This window comes from Equus caballus, chromosome 23 (genome assembly GCF_041296265.1).
Source record: "Equus caballus isolate H_3958 breed thoroughbred chromosome 23, TB-T2T, whole genome shotgun sequence".
Taxonomy (NCBI): Eukaryota; Metazoa; Chordata; class Mammalia; order Perissodactyla; family Equidae; genus Equus; species Equus caballus.
Window position 1 is genome coordinate 33300261 of NC_091706.1, and position 16584 is coordinate 33316844.

General features: G+C 41.7%; 1 protein-coding gene across 16 annotated transcripts in view; it reads left to right on the forward strand.

The window, feature by feature from the left end:
- TRPM3 (transient receptor potential cation channel subfamily M member 3) overlaps positions 1-16584 on the forward strand; it is a 502456-nt gene that overhangs the window by 325849 nt on the left and 160023 nt on the right. For all 16 annotated transcript variants that reach the window (XM_070248626.1, XM_070248627.1, XM_070248632.1 and 13 more), the window contains one exon: positions 11842-11965. In XM_070248626.1, coding sequence (XP_070104727.1) covers positions 11842-11965 — 124 coding nt within the window. The remainder of the gene's footprint in view (positions 1-11841; positions 11966-16584) is intronic.

Here is a 16584-nt window from a genome sequence, read left to right on the forward strand (position 1 = left end):
AGTAGTTACCCTAAAGGTCTTGAGTAAGCAGTGAAGAATCAGTTCCTCTAACTCCATGGAAGCCACAGTTCAGTGTCTTGGAGACAGACCTAAACTTTGGAGATTTTAATCCTGTGACCTCCTTGATTTTCACCATTTAGATAGTATATTTGAGATTTTATTATCTCTAGTGCATAAATGACAAATAGTTTTCATCTTGAGTGTCAACAATAATCAATTGGTACTGATTTCCTGGAATGATGGGTTGAGAATGATCCTGGGGCCACACCTGGGCTCAGAGGATAGATTACTGTGATAGATTAACAACGATGCAAAGAAAGAAATTTACAGTCAACATGTCATGGATGTCTACTCTTGCTCTAGAATGAAGACAAAATCTTACAAACGGCAACCAGACTTTTGGTAGCGAACACAATGTAGGCTACACAGAAGTCAAAACATAACGATGTACGCCTGAAATTTATAAGGTTATAAACCAAGGTTACCTCAATAAAAAAAGATTTTAAAACAAAATCTTAGAGAGCCCCATATATTACCACCAGGCAATTATCAAAGAACACAGTGAATTATGAAGCCAAGGGAAAAATAAGAAACGTATCTGCCTAAAGATACGCAGTCAATTTTTTATCAACACTGTGAAGTACGTCAGTCTTTAAATTATCCGATGAGATGAGCCTTTCCACACAGGCATAATGCACAGGATATGATGGACCAGAAGCTGTTCATTGTGGGGTACTGTTTGGAGCTGGACTGAAGGACAAACTAACTGAGCAGTTGCCTATGGATAATTTATAAGAAAGAATAATTAGAAAAAAAACAGCTGGGAACTAATCCATCACAGAATACATAAAAAATAGAGAAAATTATATTTGCCTCAACATCTCATAGAGTAGGATATGGAGTTTGACAAATTACTTTGAGAGAGAATTTAGATATACCCCTCCTTTTCCCCACACTTCCAAACCCTCTCCCCAACACCATGCTTAAGGAATTGAAATTAATATATTTGAAAGATTCTACATGCAAGAACCTGATCTAAACATTTTATTTCATGAACTCTATGAGGTAGCTTTAATTATCATCCCACTTTTTAAGTGAGGAAACTGAAGACAGAAAACTTGCTTAACATCTCAGAGTTAGAGTGGTCTGCCCAGGCAGACAGGGGCTGGAACCCATGCTCTTAGCAGCTACCCCTAGCTACTCCAAGGAAGACGGGATCCAGTAACTGCAGGCAGTTTGCTGGCCCCAGAGCTAAGTTACTCCAGACAACAGAGGAAGATGCCCCCAGCTTCCATCTTCTCCCGCTTCTCACACATGCTGGCTAACTTCTCCTCTGAATAAATGTTGGACCAACATCTAAAGCATGTCAGTTGAAGAGGTGCCAGTGTTTTGCCTGCCCAGGGAGCCTACACATCTCAGTCCAGCTTTGATTCTGTCTTTTAGACCAGGCCTAAAACAATAAAATTGTGAGTATTGCTCTTGCCTGGCTATGTGCAATATTCACTGATGGGATTTCACTTGGAACAAACTCAGAGGATGTGTTTTCCTTGCAATTTTGGCAGCAGAGAAGCTACCTGACCATGTGGCAGTTCCTATATCCTTTGGCAACACTTCAATTTCTACTCTTGGCACATTCATAACAAAGGCAAAGGAAAGAAGAGAAATAGCAGAGACACAGCCAACACTGTTCGGGATTTTTCGTCTAAGTATCCTGCTTGTCCCTGCCTAAGGTGGAGAGCTTGGCAGCTCTGTCTGCGTCAAGAGAACGTTGTGCTGTCCAGTTGAACTTTCTGTGATGACGGAAACGTTCTCTATCTTTGCTGTCTGATCAGATAGCCACTGAGTACTTGAATTGTGGCGTGACCAAGGAATTGAATTTTAAATTTTAGTTAATTGTAATTAAACTTGAACTGCTATGTGTGGCTAATGGCTAGCATGTTGGATAGCGCAGCTCTAGCATTTCTGCAGCTGGGGTCCCCTAAACTGGGAACCCCTGGATGTCTGACAGATTTCCAATGTTATTTAACATTGTTCCCTTCGTTTTTTAATTATTACATTCTTTCATCCAACTAACATTATGTATTCAGCCATTCAACAGATATTTCATGAAAACCTATTATGTTCCAGGCACTGGTCTAGGCACTGGCAAAAATAAGCCTGTGAACCAAATAGACAAAAATTCCTGCCATTGCAGAGCCTACATTATTGCAGGGCTAGGTAGATAAATAATTAGCATAACAAATAAGCACGTTGTATCATACTTTAGAAGGTGCTATGCTATGGGGAAAAAGAGAAGGATGAGAGGAATCAAGGTAAGGGGGTGGTGGAAAAGCCTCTGCCATCAGCACCTTGATGAGCACTGAGAGAAGAGAATACATAAGTAATAGAATGTAGAGTCCATGCATCGAAGGAGTTACAGTCTGGTCAGAACTTTCTTAATGAATGTGTCTTTGTGAAATGGCACTTGTAAAGTGAGTAGCACAAAGCTTGTCTTAGAATAGGTACTAAGTGCCTCTCTTACCACTTGAACCCCACTGCACCACCCACCTTCTGTTTCATTTTGTATGTCTATCTGTGCCTTCTGTTTTACTATATCTGGCTCAGAATTCTAGGGTGAGGAAAAAAAGTAAAAGAAAGAAAGAAAAGAAAATGAACAAACATAAGAAATAATCACCCTATGGGTGGTAGTAAGTGAAATTTTTCAGAGAACAGATTGTATCATCAAAGCACGTACATCCTGCCCAACTACAGGCAGTTTCTCTAAGATCCTTCCAACTACCTCATCTTGCTAGATGGGAACCTCAGGAGAAGCCCAGGTGAACAGCCTTTCGAGGCTAGATACTAAAGCTAAATCAGAGGCACTATTTCTCACAGGCCTTCGCTGATAGAGGCCCTCTGTATCTGGAATTGATCCTCAGTAAAAACTCGTGCAGAGTAATGGCCCAGCCATCCCATCCCATCTATTGGCCATTTTTCTGTGTTCCTTTCACGTCTTCCCCAGCAGTCTGTTCAAGCAGTGTTTTCTGAAAACCACCACCATCAGTCAGTTAAGTTTGAATTTAACACGATTTATCACTTATCACAAGAGTTGCTCTTAAGGTTTCTAATTATTGCACAAAATATTTGTTTGCCTTACAATTAATTAAATGAAACTTTGGACGTCTGATAAGCTAGAGGAGTAACTCTGGGAAAGTAATGGATCCTTGAAATCACACTACTCAGTCTTCTCGCACATAAGATATATAGCATTCTGGCTCAGGGATAAAACAGAAGAAATCTCCACTCATATGTGATCATTTAAACAGCAGACCTCTAACTGTCCATTACTACATGGAATTGAACCTACGTATTTAGGTTAGCATAATTCATCCTTCCTGATCTTGTCTTCCAAGCCCAGCTCTGATACTTATCAACTATATAATCTTTAGCACGTCAGTTCACCTCTGTAGGCTTCAGATTCTTCATCTGTAAAATGGTTGCTATAAAGTCGTCATTCTTTTATCCTGAAGTTCAAATCCCTCAGCAGAATTTTCAGAATAGCGCTTTCCCTGGAACATGCAGACTCCAGAAATATCACAATCTGATCTTCAGGAGGAGGTCACAGCCAAGTAAGAATTCTGATCCTAACACCTCTTTGACTTCAAGATGGCATAAAACTATTTAAGAGTATTGGTTTTAAGGCATCTTAGCATCACTGGCTTGTTTGGTTCTACATGACCTTGATGAGCATAATCCAAGAGCTGATAGGGTCTTTCCAGTGGTACCCTTGCTAAGTCGTTTTGCATTGTAGCCTCTTTCATGCCATTCACAGACCTGCCCCATCCAACTTTTATAGAAACACTGCAATCATTCTCTTCTCCATAGGGATGGTCTTTTCCAGCTAATTTACACACCAGCTACCTTGCTTCAGCTCTGAGCTAGGCATCCTTGGGATTCTCTGCAGGTGTGAAAGCTCCAGGGTACTTAACAACACAAAACCTGCCGATTATTGAACACCGATTATGTGCCAAGAACAAAACTAGGTGCTTTCCATACAGGATCTTTTTTCCCAAATGCATCAATCTTAAAAGACTTATACAACCTCACCCTCCACCCTACTTAACAGATAAGGAGAAGAAGGCTTAAAGAGAATGAATAACCTGTCTCAGGTCCCTCAAGTAGTAAATAAAGGAACTGGATTTCAACCAATGGCACCATATTATAGTGCCTTAATGATGTCATTCCATCTTCTATGACAGATTGCAGAACTGACCTCATCCCTCCCATGTATGACATGGAATTAATTGAAAAAATATAGACGTATGTTGAATTGATTTCTGGGTGATATAATTACTTCTACTTGTCAAAACCACTAAGATCTATATGAAGGAAATTATCTTGATATCACTGAAGTCTTTAAAGTCTTCAAGCAATTCTTGAGCAATTTTATGGGCAAGATAATTCCCTATGCATCATGGGAGAGACAAAATTGAATAAGAATCTGCCCCTGACAATAGCTACAAAGCAATTCAAAGAGGGAAAACAGTCTCCAGAAGTAGAGCCAAATATTGATTTTTGAGTTGGGCAGCCAATTCATTTCTAAGTACCCTGTGAGTTTAAAGAAAGATAGGCAGAGGTTAAGAATATTTCACAGAGATGAATCTAATGGAAAGAAAAAGGATCAAGAAAAACACATTGTGGGGGGACAAAACCCTATGCCACTTCTCCCATTTTCCCTTGGTAGGTTTGAAGTTCATCCCACTATGAGGAACAAAGAAGTGTGTGGAAGACCACCCGGTTAGCTGCCACAAAGCAGGAAGCTACTCATTCACTCTGTCAATCTGCAAGCATTCTTCTAGAGCCAAAGTCGAACTGTACACTCCTCCAGAGCTTAAGGTACAGGCAGAATAAAGATGCAATCACTGCTCCAAAGAATCCATAATCTACCAGAGGAAGACAGAAATATAAACAAATAATTTTCATGCCATATAATAATTGTAGTAATATGTATCAAGTGCTGTGGGATCACCAAGAGAGTGGTCATCAGACACTTTACACAGGAGGTGGAGTTTGAGCTGAGTTTCGAATGATGAGTTTTGAATGATGAGTTCAAGTGTAGTGAGTATTCCAAGCAGCAGGTATAGCAAGTTCAAGGGTTATTGAGGCATGCAAGACTTTGGCGTGTGTGGGTGAGAGCGTATCATGGGATTTGTGTGATAGAGTAGCAGGAGATGAGCCTGGCTGGGGGGAGAAACCATGACAAGCCTTTAATGTCATATGCAAATTGAGGTGTTATCTTGCTAGTGATAGGAAGCGATTGCAGGGTTTTAAGAAGGACGTGATAGAATCATGTTTACTTTGTAGAAGAACCATCTATCAACATTGTGGGGAACAGATTAGAGGAGGATAGAGAAGAAACCAATCAGTGGTCCTCTGTTGGTACCATCTGAGTAAGACATGATAAGGGTCCAACCCAAGGTACATCAAGATTGAGGTAAACTTGAACAATATTTTAGGAAGTCACATTTCTCTGTTATCCAGTTTCTGGAAAGAGTTGTCAAAGCCAAAAGTTTCTGTTGTTGCATTCTCTGTACACAGACCCCAAAGTGAGATAAGAGCACAAAGAAAATACCCACTGTTTTTGATAGTAACTTACCCTGGGCTTTAAAGGTTGACCCAAGCATGCACGCATTTTACTGAAGATGTCCCTTACATACAGCATGTACGGGAGACAATTTGATGATGGGATCCATGAAAAACAGGCTCTGGCCAGGTGCTCAAGGCCAAAAAGAAATAACCTGGTACACAGTAGGTGCTAAATAGATGTAAATAGGCAGCTGGAGCAGAGGAGAAAATAGTTACAAGTTCTATGCTTCAAATTAGTAATAACATTTAAAAAATATTTATGAGTGGTTAGACTAGCACTTTTAAGGAAAATGGTGGTTCTCATTATAATCAGTTGTTAAAAGAGAATTCAAAGTAAGGCAGCTGAGGCTGTGTATCACTGAAATATGGAAAAGATCTCTGTTTTACAATGTCTCATCTGAACAGAATCACTCAATGGAGTAGCTTGTGTCTGAGATGATCGCCATCAATATATTCCATCTCTGTGTGTTCATGCTTTTCTCTCATCAAGACTTGGAGTCTATTCCTTCCCTCTTCTGGGATCTGGGCTGCTCTTAGTGACTTGCTTGATTAAGTGAGTGTAAGGAAATGATATTCGGGGACTTCTGAGGATAAGTCTTAAGAAGCCTTGCAGTTTCTGCCTGGGCCTCTTTGAACACTCTGTCTTGGAATCCCCACTTCATGAGAAGTCCACTGCCATGCAAGAAGTCCATCTACTCTGCAACCACCAGAGAGCAATGCCAGCCAGCCGTCAGTTCTCTCAGCTATCCCAGACTTGGAAGTAAAAAGGCCATCTTGGACATGCCAGCTCCAGCACACAGCACATGGAGAAGAATTGAGGCCCCAGACATATGGCCCCACTTGAGCCATTTGGCCATCTTCAGCCTTTCTAGCCTCTCCAGCTGAGGTCCCAGATATCAAGAAGCAGAGATGAGTCATCCCTGCTGTGCTCTGCGTGAATTCCTGACCCACAAAATTATTAACACAATAAATAAACACTGTTTTACATCACTATGTTTGGGGGTGTGTTACCTATTAAGAGATTACCAGAATATACGGCATACAACTCTGTGAGTTCTTTGAGACTAGAATTGAATATTATTCATCTCTCTACCCTTAGCAAAGTGCTGACAGATAGTAGGCAGCAATATTGTTTGTCGAATGAATACATAAATAGATGTACATATAATTAAGTCTCTTAAATCAGCTAAGTATCTCTATTTCCCAAATGTAAGAAAGAATTGGTGATCTCTGACCTCTCTGCAGTGGGAAACTTATTTCCTCAGCCTAGATTGTAATGGTCCTTCAACCATCGGGCTCATCAGGTATGCAGAGCACTGTCGATCCCAGGAAAGAGCTCTGAATTGCCCACAGAAGGCCCAGTCACAGGTCATGCCACTTGACAAGAAGGAATATGTCAGGGACTCTTTCTTAAGGAGCATTGTAGGACTATGTTTAAATAACAGCAAATGCTTACAAAAGACTTGCTATGTGTCAGGCACTTTTCTAAGCCCCTTCCGAAAATTAATTCATTTAATAGTCACAGGTCTATGATTATACTATTTTAATTCCTATTTTACATATATGAAAAATGTGACATGGAATGACTAAATAACTTGCACAAGATCACATAGCTAGCAAGTGACAGCTTAGCTCCAGGCAGCCTGGCCTGGGGGCCATGATGCTTTTATTCACAATGCTGTCCTGCCTCTCTGGGAAGAATCATGCTGTCACTTGTGACCCCAGAGTCATGGCATCTGGGAGGAAGTGGTAACTTTTACTAAATAAGAAGAAGGGGAGGAGATAGAAAAGGAAAATACCATTCTCTGTGATGTTAGACAAGACATGGTAACCTTTCTGTGCCCTTAATATCTCATTTAGTAACTTGCTTTAGCTTCAAGCAAATGATAAAATTTCATTTTTCTTTACAGCATTAGAGATTCCATGGGAAATGATACTTTTTTAAGTACCAAATTGTGATACTGTTAACAATCTTTTTTTATTTACATAAGTAAAATTTTCTCATATTGTATCTGAATAAGTTAATAGAGAGTGTCTATGGAGGACACAAGAAAGCCTCCTCTCCTCAAAAGTCATTAACCTCGGTCACCTCAGTCCAGCTCTTCAAGTGCCATTGAATTCAAAATGCATTTTCTAACTTTGTATCCGGGAACAAAACTCTGATATTGCAGGTAATTATATTCCTCCTGAGAAAAGAGTGTACATGTGGGTTGTATTGGCAGCATTTGAACAGAATACTAATCACAAACTGTGGGACCTTTTGAGCACTGTCTGAACACTGACCTATTTCAAATAACTCTGTGACTCGTCTAAAGAGCTCCAGATCACAAGTACAGCATTTAAATGGAAACACAAATGCCATAGCTTAGAGATTTTCCTCACTTTAATGACTACACTTCTTAAATCAGAAAACCTTCTAATTTGAGGTATACCAAAAATAGCATTGGTACATATGGAGCCACAAATTAACAGTTTCTGTAAATAGGCACCACTTTGTCAAAGACTCAATTCTAGAACTAAAATTTTACATAATACTATGACCATGTTTTGATGTCAAGAAATTTTCAATCACTATTCTAATGCCATAAAAAGAAATCTAAAAATGGGCTTGTTTCTATTTTTGCTGAAGATTAAATATCACAGTCAAGACTTTTAAATCATTCCAGTGTTGTGAAGAAAAAAAAAAATGAGAAGAGCTAAGAAAGCAATAATTTCAGGAAAGCAGGCTTCCAAAATCCTAAGGAATATGGCCACACAATAAGAAAGGGTACTTGGAGAACACAGAGGAAGCCTTTGTGCCAAATAGAAAAAAATCTAGTTCAGCATGGGAAATACTTGTGAAAAATTAGAAGCAAATTTAATCTTCAATGTACTCCACGCACTTTGCCATTGTTTTCATTTACTGGTTTCCCCTTATCTTCTTCAAACTCATCTGATTTCCTTCAGATGTTCTCTATATCACAAAAAAGGAAAAGCAATTTCTCACAGTGAATACGCTTAAATTTCTACCTCCAACGCAGACAATTAGGAAACTGAAAGACATATTTATAGATTACAATCAGGAAAAGCAGCAGCACGGAAGGAAGGCTGAATGCAATAGAATCAACTCAAGTGTTGAGAGCACCAAGCTATGCGACTTTGCACAAATCATTTAACCTCTTGGGCCACAGTCTCCTCTTCTGCAGAATGGAATACCTGCTTGACTCAGATAGTTACGAAGACCAAATGAGATTATCTCTGTAGGCTGCTGTGTGTCATAAGCTATAACGTGCTATGAACACGTCAAATGTCATGTGGGATCTTTTTTAACACTGTGTTATTAAACTCTTTCTGCCAAAGGCATAGGACATAATAGCTGTTATTTCTTTGTCAAAAGGGGAAGAAATTTTCAAATATTGGGGAGCTGTTAAAGGCCAAAAAGCATCAAAAATGAGATTTTCCTCTTGATGCACTCAGAAAGATGGGAAAAGAATTGAACCAGAAATAACAGTTATTTAATATTTAACGAGTATAACTTAGTCCTTTGGAAGGACCAGATCACCTTTGTTCCAGTGAAAACCATCTCTGCTCCATCAATGACAGGCATCCCACACTTTGGAAAACACCAACCTAGAGAATTGTTCTCCTTCTAGAAGTAGAATTCCATGGTTCTTACTGCTAAATGATTTAGCCAAAGCCACAACTCAGTCCGTTGCAAAATTGGGCTAAATAGTATAAGATTCTTAGTGCCTTTCAGCTCTCCAAAGCACTGAAGCCCTCAATCAGTGTCAGCTAAGTTGCATATCATTCCTCAATTTTCACAAAGTGACAGGCTGGATGCAAGTGACAGACAGATCCTTCAAACAGCTAATGACCTCAGGGAACTGGGACTCCATTACAGATGGTTGGCAATGGAAAACAAATTTTGAGTTGTTATCGAAATTAGACAGCTGCAGACAAATGACGGGCTCTATCAAGTGGCTAATCAGGAGAGTCTCTCCTGTTGTTAATCATGTACAACCTGTGTGTACACTTGATATTACAGAACCCTCTAGACCCATCCACATGGGTTACCTGAGAAGTAGACACATGTCCAGGTCTGACTGCTCATGTTTGGACTCTTCAAGAAGATTCATTGGCAACACAAATGTAATCATGTCACTCTCCAACTTAAATCCTTCAATGGCTTCGAACACTATCTGGAAAGTCCCCCATGATCTTGTCCTTGCTCATCCCTCCTGCAGCCCCATCTTGTTCCACTCTTTCTTTTACTCCCTATGCTCAAACCATACCAACCTTCTTTTTATTTTCTCCTAACTAGGCCTATTCATGCTGTTTTTTCCTGCAAAGAACGCTCTTAGCCGGCTCCCGACCCCGCTGACCACGCTAACGCTCATTCGTTCTCCATGTCTCAGATAAAACAGCAGTCCCTCAGAGGAGTCTCCCCTGAACCTCCTAGATTAGATTATACTCACCTGCCACAAGCTTCTCTACTTCTTCATCACTGTCAATCACAGTTGCATTGCTGGTTCCTGTCTTTCTACTCCTCGGGTGTCTAAGTTCAACGAAGGCTGGGAGTGTGTATATCTCATCTATCCCTGTAGCCCTGGCACTAAATAGAAACCCCTAAGCAATGTTGAATGAATGAATGAATGAATGAAAGGTTTCAGACTGGCCCACACCTAAGGCCACAGAGTCTTCCAAAATAATTTAGTAATCTTGAGAGGATCTGGAATCATTTTGTAACCTTATCTGGACCACCTTCTTTTCCTAAATGTATATGTTCATGATATAAATCTTCCTGGGGAGCAGAAGGGCTAACCCAGTTCTCCATCAAGCTAAGTGACGTTCCAAGATCTTGGTATAATTCTGTCATGGGGAATGCACCCTCCTCAAAGTAGGGCCACCATAATGCCCAACCTAGTACACCCAGGTGAATCCTCACACAATCCTGGGGCACAGCAGACCAGTGATATGAAGATATTCTCAGGCCTCCCATCTTGCTTTATTTTAAGCAACAAAATTTGTCATGCTTTCTGTTAAAGGAAATTTCACAATGTCCTTCTCTATCAGCCACAGTGACGAAGAGAGGCAGCGGTGTAGTGCACTTGGTGTAATAAGAGGCAGCGTGGTGTAGTGGAAAGAGCACTGGACAAGGAATCAGAAAAACTAGTTCCGGCTCTACCACTTCTCTGCTGAGTGACCTTAAGCAGCTGGCTCTTTCTGGCTACACTATCTTTCCCTTTTAAACTGTACAAATCCTTTGCCTATTGGGTTCCTGTAAGCACCAAATGAGAATAATTATATTTTATGTCATATATAGGAGTTGCTGATACTTCAACTATGAAAAAAAATTGCGAACTGTAAAATACTGGGCAAATTATGATAATTTGGTCACTGGCCCTTGAGAGCAGTTTTATCTTCCTGATTTCAGACAATATCTGTTAATAATAAAGTGAATTTTCATCTGCCATTTGATGGCTGGTAGAGACAGCCTAGTTCTCACCAGGCTAGCGGGAGAGGAATTAAAATTTAGTTATGATTTGGTCCCTATTCAAGAGATAATAGAGCATTGATTGGACATGATGCACCTTCCTTGCTTTCTTTCATTCTTCTATAGTAGGAAAACTGTCTTTTAATGAAATAGTCAATATGATATGTCTTTATTGGTCAGACTCTTCTCGTTGGCTGTAACACAGTAAAAGCTCAGCATAATGATGTCCTGAATCATAGGTCAGATAAGCTACCACTTACATGGAATGATTTTAGAGGAAACATAAGTCCTATTTCTCCTCACTGGTGTTCAAAAATCCATTACTGGGATATAAGCTTTCTTTCCACAACTAGAGATAAAGTTGAAATTTAAATCTTCTTCAGATAAGTAACACAGTAAATTTTTTACCAAGATGCAAAGGATTAATTGAAGGCATTTTTTGATAACAATACTTGAGAAAGAGAGTATTAGACACATATATAAAGGAAAGAGAGAGACAAAATAACTAAATCAATCTTCTTACTTTACTCTTTTAGGTTCTGAAATATTAAAACGGATTTATTTTTAAATGCACTGGTTTTTTAAATTATCACAGTCGAATAACTGTTGTGAGAAAAATACAGAAAGAACTCCTCTCTAAAGTAAATCCTCATAATGCTTTCTTGTGTTCTATAATTTTTCTCAGAAATACATACTGTAGAGGAGCTGGGTTGACCTGTTTTTGACATTATTTTTCCTTGCAGACTTATAAATGAATCTTTGAGGGACCAGCTGCTGGTGACCATCCAGAAGACATTCACATACACTCGAACCCAGGCTCAGCATCTCTTCATCATCCTCATGGAGTGCATGAAGAAGAAGGAATTGGTATGTAAAGTGTTCCCCATGAGGGGCAGAGCCCTCTCCACGTTCCCTCTGTCTGTTTCACCATCTTCTTGAGTCCTGCACCCACTGTTGTTTAGTTCTGGCCAAGCTCGCAACCTTCCTCAGGCTCCGCTGGCTCCTGTAGTTTGCTCCCTGCAGTAGTTAAGACCCTGCTTTTCCTGCCTGGATTTAATGAAGTGTGTGCAGCAGGGTTTTAGCCTGACTTCCTACTGAAGTTTTAGCCTGACTTCCTTCCAAGTGCCTCCGATTACCTCACCCAAATGAGCTGAAGAGAGAAAATAGGTTTGCTCCTGGAAGATGCTTCCATTGATCCTCTCCTAGGTTTGAGGTTTCACTTTGCTTGTGAGTAGTGAATCACTGATGTGCTTTTATTGTCAAATATCTTAGTGACACAGGGTCCAAGCTAATATGCTAATCGTACAAATAGAAAAGGGAGAAATGTATTCAAAGGATTCCTGGAAACTTCTGTAGTTTCTGAAGCGTCCTCTGATAGCTAATGAAACATTTCTTACATCTGGGGAAAGGGTCTTGCAAATGTGGTGTAATCACAGAGACCTTCTTTAGGATGGAAGAAACCACCTGAGCGAGCATTTATGGAGCGCTGGCTATGTGCCAGGTAGGGTGGTAAATCTTTACATCACTATCCCCTGTGATCTCTGCCACAGTCCTGATGAGAGAGGTGTAGTTATCATCCTCACCTTACAGATGAGGAAACTCAAGCTCACTCGATTAGTAAATGAGGAACTAGGATTCAAAACCTGTGGTGTTTAATCTCTGTGGGAAATTTTTTTGTACAGACATTGTCTCATTGAAGCAAACATAGCACATTGCCCACTTGGGGTAGATTCCCGGTAGGTCTCAGCAAGTGGAGACTGTTCTGGAAGGTCATTTGAGCCTGTGACAGGGGAAGGAAAGGAGCAGTTAAACCTGAGCAGTGGCCTCACTCAGGTTCTGGGCCATCTCAAGTCAGTGTGGGCATCCTGGAATGATTAGAGACATCAAGGAGGCACTTCTCCTCCAAAGTGGCACCAGGGCCAGACCCTAAAAGGCTCAGCCACTATCCATTCATCCACTGATGGGCACTTGTGTTGCTTCCACCTCTTGGCCATCGTGAATAATGCTGCAGTGAACATAGGGAGATTGAGAGGGTAGAGTGGAGCTGGAGCGAGCTGCCTTCAACCAGTTCCCCGACTAGGCTGCAAGCTCCTCAAGGCAGGGCAGGAACTGACTTGTTCGCAATGGTGTGCCTGTGCCTAGGACGGCGGGGCACACACAGGGACTCACTGAGACTGCCAGGAGCAAGGGAGGGAGGCAATTTCTGAGTTTGAGAAACCTGCTATTTAGAAAAAGAGGACTTGATTCCATTAAGCAAGACCCATCTCCAGAAAGCATCCGTGTGACCTTTGTGAAGCCTTGCAGCAGCTTTCAGGTTTGGGGCAAAAGGAGTGGAGGTGAGGAGAAGGGAACAGCACCTCTAATCCTTGAGTCTCGGTAGACCTAGGTGGTCTGGACGCCATGTATAGAGAAGCCAGCATGAAGATGGTGTTCACAGTCACGACTGCTGGTGCCCCAGGCAAGCCTCTGTCAACCCCAAGAGTGCCACTGGCTTCCTCCCAGGTCGGAGGATGTGGTTAGCTCAAGGCGTTTCAGCTCAAAGGCTCCCTCCGCCCCCAAGGAGGCGCGTGAAACCCTGAGTTTCCACCTGCCACAATATGGGTTTCCTCCTGAGTACTAATGATTTTCCAGCGCTAAGGCCAATGCTGACTGTGAAATCTTACCAGAACTATGCATTTGAGCAGTCCCGCAAATTTCCTAGAGGGGCAGTTAGAATTAAAATTCTAGGAAGCAGTTCGAAGTCATAAAACCAAATGAGGCTTAATATGCTTCTCAGGATATTTCATAGGACTGTTCCCTAGGATTCTGCCTGATAATTGTCATCTTGTGTAATTATGGCCCCTGCTGAAAAGGTCAACTGCATTTTAACATGAGGTGTTTATTGCAAGATATGTGAGGTATCCCTAGCTGTGGGCTAAGGCAATCGGATCTTAAAGGAAATAAATTGTCCTTATCTCCACATCTAGGCAGAAATTAGGATTTTTAAAATCATAAGTGCAATTAAAATAGTTTCCATTTTTGAGGGTTTATATATGTGCATGGACAGTACTAGATGCTTTCTAAAGGAGGTGGACATGAGATAGGCATTATTTTTCTCCTTTTCTTTTTCTGGTGAGGAAGATTGGCCCTGACCTAATTGCCAATTTTCCTCTTTTTGCTTGAGGAAGATTCTCACCGAGCTAACTTCTATGCCAATCCTCCTCTACTTTGTATGTGGGATCCCGCCACAGCGTGGCTTGATGAGCCATGTTTAGGTCCATGTGGGGATCTGAACCCGAGAACTCGGGCCACTGAAGCCAAGCGTACTAACCCGACTACTATGCCATTGAGCCAGCCCCTATTTTCCTCCCTTTGAAGGGAGCATCAGAGGGTACTGAGGCTGGAGAGGTGAGGAGATGTGTGCACAGCCAGGAAGAGCCACGTTGGGGCTGTCTTGTGGCAGAGCCCAAGTAGCGTCTACTCACCATACTGTGTAGCTTAGCACGCGGAACAAGGATGTTCACAGTGGAGTTCCTCTTCACTCTGACATTCTTCGAGGAGTCTTTTGATTCCCTTGACAAACTAAGTGGGATATAATATTCTGAGGGCACTCTAACTCTTGCTGAGTTCTGCTAAGGGATTTGGTTCTAAAGCTGATCTGACACCTTTCTCATCCTGGCATCCTATTAACTTATGTAATAAAGACCTGCACTGTGGACGCATATTTAGCTTGTGAAACCTGGGCCACTGGGCTGTGTGGCCTCATGGAAAATATGCCTTGAGGAGCCTTTTGTAAGAGTACCTTCTACTTACTTCATATTGCTCTTGAAGAAATTCATTTCTCCTCTGCTTATTTCCCACCTTGGGTCAAAACAACATCTCAAAAGCTGTCACCTTCTGAGAGGATGTATCACCCTACATACCAACCTATGGAGCTAAATTCCATCATTATTATCCAGAAAAAATAAAAATTAAAGAGATAAAAACTGTTCACAGCAGCATATTAATTTGGGGGCAAATGTAAGGGACCAGGACACAGTGTCCCCCCACTCTCTTCCTCCTCAAGAGGGTCTGCTCATAAAGAATGTCATGACCAGGAAAAGAGGACCCCAAGTGGCAAAGCCCACTCTGAGGCTGATTGTGTGTGTAGAAATCATGGAGCCTTTCAGTTCCAGGGCACAAGTCAGCTCCTTCCCCTTGCTGTTGCCTCTTGGAGCTCCTGTCCGCTCTCTGAGCTCCTGCAGAAGCCTTCCTCTGTCACCACTTCCAACCCACCAGCCCCAGGCTCGAGCAGTGCATGTACTTTCGACATTCTATAGTGAAGGAGTACTGGTTGGACCAGCAATGTAAGCCACATGGTCTGTGTGGCCCTAAACGAGTCATGGTGAAGGAGGATGCCCGCCCAGCTCCTAGTTCATCATCCTCCATTTCCACACAGATGGCTCCTCTAATTTACTGTCCTCTTCTCCCAGCTGCAGAGCCTCAGAGGGCTCAGTGCTTTCCCCTTGCCGCCACTTCCCAGTCACACCTGGGAATCATGTCTCCACTCAAAACTGATGCTGCGGGGCCGGCTCCATGGCCGAGTGGTTAAGTTCGCGCGCTCCGCTGCGGCGGCCCAGGGTTCAGATCCTGGGTGCTGACATGGCACTGCTCGTCAGGCCACGTTGAGGCGGCATCCCACATCCCACAGCTAGAAGGACATGCAACTAAGATATACAACTGTGTACAGGGGGGTTTGGGGAGATAAAAGCAGAAAAAAAAAAAAAGATTGGCAACAGTTGTTAGCCCAGGTGCCAATCTTTGGAAAAAAAAGAAAAAAAAAACTGATGCTGCTTCCAAATCCAAGACTTTAGGATTCACGTCCCGCCTCCAAACACAACCGCCCTCCCGTCTCTCCCCACCACCATCACTTTATTCATAGAAAACTTGAATGGCAAACTTCTCCATAATTCACTAGTCTGAGATAAAGCTCCTGAGATACTCTATGTGGCAGCATGTTTTAAAGTGTAGTTTTCTTTGTCCTGTGCCTAGTTGACAGTCCAAACTATCTATTTCCACTCTTCCCTCATCTGACTCCTCTCACCTATCTATTCCTCGGCCCTGTGTACTTAATACCTCTCGATACCACTCCCAAAGCTGAGTCATTTGGTTCTAATTTGGTTCAATTAGGCCTTCAATTATGCTGGGCAATCCTTTTATTCATCTCTAGTCAATAGCCTTCCCAACAATTGTTGTTCTAAACCTTTCACTTTTTGATCTCCTGAATGCTTCTTCTGCATTTGTAATGCACTTCACAGTCTTTATGATAGGGCAGCGTGAGCTTCCTTCTTACTTTCCTCTAGCTGGTAACAACGATTCTAAAATCTAGACACAAACATTGTAGCTAGACTATTAAGTACGTTTATGCAGTCCATCAATTCAGGATGTTCAGGAATACAGAAAATAAACTGATTTTTCCTTAAACCTCATCAGTCAAGAAGCTTCCAAGGATGTCTAGAGACACAGAG